The sequence below is a fragment of the Pterocles gutturalis genome, unplaced genomic scaffold (assembly GCF_000699245.1).
Source record: "Pterocles gutturalis isolate BGI_N339 unplaced genomic scaffold, ASM69924v1 scaffold41736, whole genome shotgun sequence".
Taxonomy (NCBI): Eukaryota; Metazoa; Chordata; class Aves; order Pterocliformes; family Pteroclidae; genus Pterocles; species Pterocles gutturalis.
Window position 1 is genome coordinate 23,179 of NW_010099417.1, and position 8,555 is coordinate 31,733.

The following is an 8,555-nucleotide window of genomic DNA, read 5'->3' on the forward strand; positions in this document are numbered from 1 at the left end:
TCTGTGAAGAAATTGCTAGCTCTGGTTTTGTCCTGTGGGCTCTGCCAGACATACACCTCTTAGGAAGGGTTTGTTTGGTATAGTAAAGTCTTGTGAAGTCTCACTGGTTTTTCAAATGTTCCTTTGTTCCAGATGAAGATGAGTGTGCTGTGCGAAATCCTTGTTCCCATACCTGTCATAACGCCGTGGGATCTTACTACTGCTCCTGTCCGAAAGGCCTCACCATCTCTGCGGACGGTAGAACGTGTCAGGGTAAGAGAAGCGTTGCTGGGGACAGGCTGGATACAAAATGTCCCATGGCACCTTAATCACTAGGGAAATGTTCTGGCTGGGCTGAGCCATTTTCTCATTAAAAGAATATAATTTATCAGTTTATCAGCTATTTATATAATTCCAGTTATTTAATATCAGAATATAATTGCAGTGAAGTATTTCACAGTTGATCATGCTCAAGACAGTACTTAATCTGTTTCATTTGGACACGGTGAGGTTTACAGCTTGTTTTTAATTCTAGATATCGATGAGTGTGCATTAGGTGGCCATACGTGCCATGCTGGCCAAGACTGTGAGAACATCATTGGCTCGTACCGCTGCGTGGTCAGATGCGGGAATGGCTTTAGGAGGACAGCTGATGGATTTAGCTGCCAAGGTATGGAGAGGTCTTTGGATTTTGGTGCTAGCTTTCATAAATGGAAAATGCTGCCTGTCACACAACTGAAAGGAACTTTTTAAAAGACGCATCCCCACCTAAGGTGTCTATACATTTTCATTATTAAGGTTGTGGTTTTGGAGGGTTTGGTTTTTTGTGTGTGGGTTTTTGTTTTTTTTTTTAAGGAAACCTTTTGCTTTTTCCATCTTTAGAAATAAATTGCAAGTCCTGTCAGAGAATAACCTCTCATTCTTGCTTTTGTGTCCCGTGTGCACTTTCTTTTACAAAGAAGTGAGAGAAGTAAACGCTTCTGAGCACACCTCAATAGTATGTAATCACTAGAGCTCAAGGCAGAGTCCAGAATGTTGACTCAACCAAAACACTGTTCAGGTAAATGACAAGAAGGCAATTCCCAGCTCTGGTATCAAGGATTTGTGTTGTTCAACAGATGTTAATGAGTGTCAAGAGTCCAACTCCTGTCATCAGCGCTGCTTCAATACTATAGGAAGTTTCCACTGTGGTTGTGATCCGGGATTCCAGCTAAAGGGCAGAAAATGCATGGGTATGAATGAATTCTTGAATATTCCTTCCCTCCTTCCGAAAGACACAGTTCAATATTTATTTGTTCCGATGTTTGTTATCGGAAGCCTTTATGAATGAAAATCCTGCTATGGACGATACACTTAGTAGGTATTTCTGAATCTGTTTGTAAAGTAGTACTAAAGCCCGGGGAAGTGGGAATTGGGCTGACAGATAACCGTGCATGAAATGCCTTCACATGCATGTAGCCAGTATAATTACAGCTGGGTTATCTGCTCTTTAGGAATTGAGCATAAGGAAGAGAGTTCATTTCCATTCTTGCTTTTTTTTTTTTTTAATAAGATGTAAATGAGTGCAGACAGAATGTATGCAGGCCTGATCAGCTTTGCAAAAACACTCGTGGCGGTTATAAGTGCATTGATCTGTGTCCCAGTGGAATGACCAAAGCAGAAAATGGAACTTGTATTGGTGAGTAGAAGTGTTAATGTACTGTATGATGATGGTAAGCACAGGAACAATGATGAATTACAAAAAAAACCTGAGAGATACTCCATCTCCTGTTATTAAGATTTGCACATACTAAGGCACCAACTTTTCTTCACTTCTGGGAACATACATATTTAACTTTTTTGTAATTGGTATTAAAAGACTAGATGTATCCTTGCTACTTCTAGTTTTCTGTTGCTCTTAAGAACAGTAAGGTTTTCCTCAGCATCTTTTCTGCGTTGTCACCTTGAATTTTAGAAACTGTTCATTGACTGAAGTGTTTTGCCCTGTGTGTGAATGCTTTCTTAAGAGTTTGTCTCAGGAGCTCTGAATCACGATCACTGGTCTTTTCTGTTTATCAGGGATGCTTTTAAACATAACCGATGCTATTTATACTACCACATCTTTTTTCTAGTGGGATATGACAGGCAGATGGGTTATGATTCTTTGGAGAGTAGCTGCTCAAATTGGAAACCTCAATGAAAAGTTTTGAAAAATAATGGAAAAAGTATGTGTAAATGCAATACGGTTGAAAATTTTATCTGTGTCCGCTCAAAATCTGCTTTCAGATTGTGATTTATAACACAAACCGTTACAGAGTAATACCTAATCATGGCACCAGGTAAGAAAAATATATGTTCAGAGGCCAAATCTATCTAGAGGGCCACATTCTCTTGTGGCTTAAGTGCGTTCCTTCTACATTAAGAAGTTAAATGCTGTAAGAAGTTTCAAGAAAAATCTGCCTACTTGCCCTTGCCTTGTTGCTTGCAGACATTGATGAATGCCGGGATGGAACCCACCAGTGCCGCTACAACCAGATTTGTGAGAACACACGGGGAAGTTACCGTTGTATGTGTCCAAGAGGGTATCGGTCCCAGGGAGTTGGAAGACCTTGTGTGGGTAAGCTGTCTCATCACATTGGTATCACAGATTTTCTGCTGCTGCTTTTGGCTGGGCTTTCTGCTGTAACATATCCAACAACGCCATCCCATTGGAAGACTATGCTATAGAGGCACATTTGCTCTGAAGTTTCAAATTACCCATCAAAAAGTATCCCATTCAAAACAGTCAAACATGAATGATTCCAAATGGAAATTGTTACAGATCCCTACTTGGAAAACAGAGCATAGAAGGGTCTCGGAGCACTGGGGGATGGATGCGGCAAGCTAGCGCTGCACAAGAGGCTTTGTTTATAAAAATCAGGTCAGATTGGTTTGTTGATTAGACAGTGAAGTGTGCCTGGCTGTACACTGGATGCATCGATCACACTGGAAGGCAGTCAAGCAGGGAGTGATGTGGATTCCCCTAAAGGAGAACACCCAAAGGAAGAGTGTTACAGCAAGAGGCACCATACACCCAGAACTCACCTCTGCGAGCAACCAGCACAAACACACCCGCCCGCTAGAATGGTGAAGGGTAGAGTGGAGGAAGCTGATATGCACGTATCACTCAGCGCTCTGCTCCCCTTTCTTGTTTGGGTGGGTCACAGGAATGCTGACCATGTAGTTACTCCCCTGTGCTATCACCGCAGAACCTTCTGGCGTTAAACTGTGCAGACCTTTCTCCTACGCGTGCATGCATAGCACACGAAGGGTGCTCTCATAGTTCTAACGTGGATAGCTAGTTTAATGGATGGTGTCAGTGCAAGTGTGTAAAACACCTTCCCTGGCATTTCACAGACCTCAGGATGGCACTGGGATGATTTATAGTCACCCTTTCTGTATTTATGTAGAATACCTCAAATATAATAGCTGATCCACCCTGATAATAGTGTCATATACCAAAATTCATCAATCATTAAGGGAACTTGGTTTCAGTTGCTCTCATGTATCATATCAGAAAAGCATTCCTTCATGATGACTTCTTCAAGATTAGCTTTCATAAGTGATAAATAGCTGCTTTGGAGAAGAGGATTTTTTTTTTTTTTTTCTTTTTAAACAACCTAAGACTTTGGACTACCAAAAGCCAGGATTTTTTATTTTTTTTAAGAGATTAAATTGCAGTAGGAAATTGTTTGGCTGTAGACCAAGACATTACTTTCACCAGCCACCTCTCCACTGAAATAAAAGCAATCTCAGACTCCCTAACATATATGAAAACCATTTACATTTCTGACAGTAATGAGCTAGATAGAGCCTAGGACTACAGATTTTCACAAAACACCAGCAGCTGCCCTAAAGCTGTCTTCCGACCAAGGTGCAGTGAAAGCTCCCTCTTAAATTAAAATATAACATTTATGCACCTTGGAATTTTTTATCTGCTTAAAAATATATTTAAAATATAGATATATCAAAGCTATTAGTTCAAATGTGTTAATAAAATCCAGGCTTTGTTGTTAATGTTTCCAGTGAGCCCAGGAAAAAGTTGAAAAGTAGGGCCCCAGACTGAAACAGAAGAATTGAACTTTGTTCCTACCTCTGCCACCCTTACTTTTTGTCAAGTCCCTTGTGCCACAATTTCCTGTCTGTTAGAGGGGGACGGGATGCTCACTTGTCATCACAACACCCATAGACATACGTATGCTCATTTAACTAAACTACAGTCTTTCTGTGAAGTGTGGTGGATCTCAACATGCCATTATCAAAAGCTGTTATAATGCATTTTTGCATATAACATGTGCAAGGCTATCTAGAATTTAAAATAAAATATTATTCTTCATGTTCAAGAATGCATGAGAATGTAGCTATTTTAGTTTCAAAGTCATTTCACCTTGTTCTTGTAAATATTTAATTTGCGTAATCAAAGGGATACTGGCCCGGGGAGACTGAGGCTTAGCAGCCCGTCAGGGCTCACTTCTCTCGGGGATGGCTGTGCTGGAAATGCAGGAGCCTTGCTGCTTTCAGTTTCCCTTGCTTCTTTCCTTGAATTGTCACCTGTTTTCTTTCATTATTTCTGTGATTGTCTTGTATTGCTAATACACAACTTGTTCCAAGGATACTGGTTGTTGTAAAGATGCTAGTGCACATACCCACTGTCTGTGTTACGCAGGTGAAGAATGTTACACTCAGCAATTAGAAAATAGGTGAGCGCTGAGGAAATAACGAGTTTCACTATTCTTTTACATGTACACAAGTAACATGTTTTTTCATCTTATGCACACAATGAAGGAGCATAAACTTAAAGTTTATATTATTTGTTGTCATATTACCAATGAAGTTCATAACACCTGACTATATTACCCTAATGATATTTCAACTTGTATATAAAGTTTCCATTACCTGTTTGTGAAGTAACAATGGGAAAATATTGCAATACTCTGCAGTAATTATCCCTGGATTTCCAAGTCTCAAAACATGTAATTATTAATACCCCTCATAATTCTTTAAAACATAAAAAGTATTAAACACTTAATAAAAATGCAGTAATATTAAATAATGAAACCCCTACTGTGTCACCATTAAGATAATTTTAAATTCTAGTAAAAAAAAGGTTTATCATATAGGTCAATTATATAAGTATGTTGTTATGTATGTTAATAGCAGGTTATTTACTTCTCGTCACTGCAGAGTTGCACATTCCTGTTTGGAATTAGCACATTTTTGTCTTTTTATAGTAAAGAGCATATGCAAGTTTGAAAAGGAATACTGTATGTGTCAAATTTTCAGCTGAAAGAACTTAAAGAAAATTTAGAAAATTTCTTTCTGGTAGTGCCAGAGAGACTGGGAGAAGGCTTGGTCCTACAGTATCCAAGAGCGCTCGCTTTATGTTGCGTGAAGGACACTCATCATCTTATATCCTTAAACTCTTTACCATACTCTGTATGCTCACTACTCCGTTTTGATTTAAGGAAGGATATTTACTGCTAGGGTTGGTCAAATTAATTTGGATTACAATTTAGAGGGAAATAACTTAAAAAACCCAAACACATTCCTTATTATATATTATTTTCTAATTGTACAAAAGTGAATTAATATTTACTGTAAAGTCTCCAACCTTTTGTAGCTGGAATGACCAATAACAATATGAAATGTTAGAACATACCTGACCTCCTTCCCTCCAGCCCTGTGACACGTCCTCGAGACCTGATTTTTCCTCTGACACAGAGTACAATAACCATATCGGAGCTTTTGAGCTTCCCTCAGTGCCAGATGGAATTAATTTTTAACACTGTACTTCTCAAGAATGCTCTTCCTTTAAAGAAGGGCCTGTCAGCTTCTCCCACCCATCTGGGGAGCACTTAAGAAAAAAAAGTATCAGCTGAAGTAGTAGTGAGCAGCTTTGGCTGAAAGGCTGCACAGCGTGGGTCCTCGGCGCCGCTTGCTTCTGAGCGCATCCTTCCTGGCAACCAGCAGGAACCACAGCTGGCAGCTTTCAGGCTGTCACACAGCCCTGCTTTTGCAGGTCATTTTATAGCCACACCTTACCTGCAGGAACTCTCAAGGCAAGACTTCCAGCAGAGTTCTTGTCCTGTGTGAGCACAGTCATGTCACAAGCAGCCCTGCAGGAAGAATAAAGGGACATTACTGTCCAGGGTAGAATAACCTGCCCCTTGGCATTGCGTTCTCTGTATTTTACTGCCTTCAAGATCTCACTTTTATGTCTTCAGTTTGTTCCACAGACTGAGATAAGTATATATGTACATATATACGTGTAGTTACGTGTTGTTGTTTGTTTGTTTTTTCTCCTTTCCACATGGTTTGTTGCTCTGGATCATGTCACATGAGCAGACATTAATGAATGTGACCAAGTGCCTAAGCCCTGTGCATTTCAATGCACCAACACCCCCGGCAGCTTCAAGTGTGTCTGTCCACCTGGACAACATTTATTAGGTGATGGGAAATCTTGCGCTGGATTGGAGCGATTGCCAAATTATGGCGCCTATTACAATAGCTATAACTATGCTCAGTTCTCCCCTGGGAGAGACAACTATCATCAACCTCAACAGTATTACAGGCACTCCTCAAATCTCTACAGCTCCTTCTCGGAGTATAGAAACAGCAGAATACCTTTCTCCAGGACTAGAAGGAACGTTAGAGAAACTTGTCCTGAAGGCTATGAGGCAAGAAATGGCAGATGTGTAGGTAAATGTCAGTTGTATCTATGCAATTCTCTTGTTTTGGTCCTTATTTGGAGGTTACTGTTTCATATATCCCAGGGGCTGATGGTTTGTGGTACTGTGGTTTTTTTTCCATATTGCCCTGATAAATATTCAGAGTTCTGCATGTTCTCATCTCCTGAGCACATTTATAACAAAAATGTTTTCAAACTTTCTCCTTGTAACTTCTTGTTTTAATTGTGCTGCTTATTGTGTGTTTGCAAATTATTTCCCTCTGTTATTGTCTTCCCTCTGATGATGGTAGCTCACCCTTGTGAATGTTCTCAAACTTGAAAAAAACACCAGGAGAGCCATCCTGGGGATGTTGTTTACGGCAGATTCCCACTGATGGCAGTAATAACATGGTTCAGAAAGGGGTTGAATAAAGATTTCAGGATGGAGCACACCAAGGCCAACGCCAGCACCGCTACAGGATGGCTGGTCACGGCTGTAGACCAACCGCAGAAGCTTTTAGATTGCCTGTAGTTATGATGTAGAGTGGCTTGTAATGTAACTCCCTGAGTGTGGAGAGACCGATTGTATGCAAACAAATGGGAGTTTGTCATAAGTTATGACAATGACAGCCCTGCCCTTTCTTTTTCCATGATGAGGAGAGCAAGGTAGTTACAGTAACTGGCAAGCTCTGCCCCAGTTGCTTGGGGTTTTTTGTTTGGTTGGTTGTTTTGTTTTAAGAGGTGCAAAGCCTCAGAGCACACTGTAAGACCAACAGAAACCAAACGTATTTGGCACCTCTATCAAGCATTTAGTTCATTTCCTCTTTACTCCGTGAGCTTTTCTGAGGTTTCTCAGTGAAATTCTGCTGTTTTCACAAGTACTGAAAATCTAATGCAGCTCCTTGTCAAAAGGAACAGCAGTCTGTACCGCTCATTGACCCACTTGTACTAAATGTGAAAAAACAGAGACGCTAAAAAATCCAACCCAACACACTGTTGCTCCAAAGCTGGAAAGGTCAGGTTTTTCTCCTGCGGCAGTAGTTAGTGTCCATGGATCCAGACCCTCTGTAACCGCTGGTCTAGAGCCAGAAAACAGGTGCTCCAGCCCAGCCTCCCCCAGCACGTCACCCCCTGCCCTGGAAACCTGAACAGACCTGGGCAGGAGAGGGGCCAGCGCTGCACAGAGACCCCGGGCTCGCCTTGTGCTGGAGGAGGGATCGCCAGGCCCGACGCTCTACACAAAGGACAGATGGGGATCATAAACATGAGTTCATCTTTTGATGAATCTTAAGCCAGATTTTGCCAACTTAACATCTTTGAGCATCTTAAGAAAAAAAAAATAAATACACAGTTATTTTGTGGTAATAGTGCTGAGCTAGGAGTAAGGGTACCTTACACCCCATGCAGGTCTTACTGGAGCTTGTCTGGGTGCATTTACCAGAGCAGCGTGCAGTGCTGTAGCTGTGTGCCTCCGCCTGGCATATGTGCCCCTGCCCCTTCCTAGGAGGCACCTCCAGGATAAATACAGTGAGCTACAGCTGGAGTCTAGCAACTAGAATGATTGCTAGAATATATAGCTATATAGAGTAGATAATGGTGAAAAATACAGATAGGCTGTTATTAATAAAAAGTAGAGATATTAAAAAATATAAAGTTCTAGACAGGCAGCCATCAAACCTTATATTTACATTTTAAAGACATTTCAGTAGCCCTATATATGCAGTTTGCTATGGGTATAGCCCTTTAACGGAGACACCTAGGAACAGAGCCAACACTGATGAAAGCGTTAAACTAAAATCTAGGATCTTCACCCCGGCTTCCAGTTTGACTTGGTACTTCTGTTTCATTGGAATAAATTTAATAATAAAATAATTATAATAATTAATAATAC

At 40.7% G+C, this 8,555-nt stretch overlaps 1 protein-coding gene across 1 annotated transcript in view; it reads left to right on the forward strand.

Annotated features, from left to right (window-relative positions):
* The window catches only part of HMCN1 (hemicentin 1), a gene marked incomplete at both ends in the record, with an annotated part of 28,311 nt that extends 21,615 nt beyond the window's left edge, over positions 1–6,696 (forward strand). Inside the window, 6 exons of the mRNA XM_010076171.1 lie at positions 133–252; positions 515–649; positions 1,098–1,211; positions 1,532–1,657; positions 2,447–2,575; positions 6,343–6,696. Coding sequence (XP_010074473.1) covers positions 133–252; positions 515–649; positions 1,098–1,211; positions 1,532–1,657; positions 2,447–2,575; positions 6,343–6,696 — 978 coding nt within the window. The remainder of the gene's footprint in view (positions 1–132; positions 253–514; positions 650–1,097; positions 1,212–1,531; positions 1,658–2,446; positions 2,576–6,342) is intronic.
* Between the last annotated feature and the right edge of the window lie 1,859 nt (positions 6,697–8,555).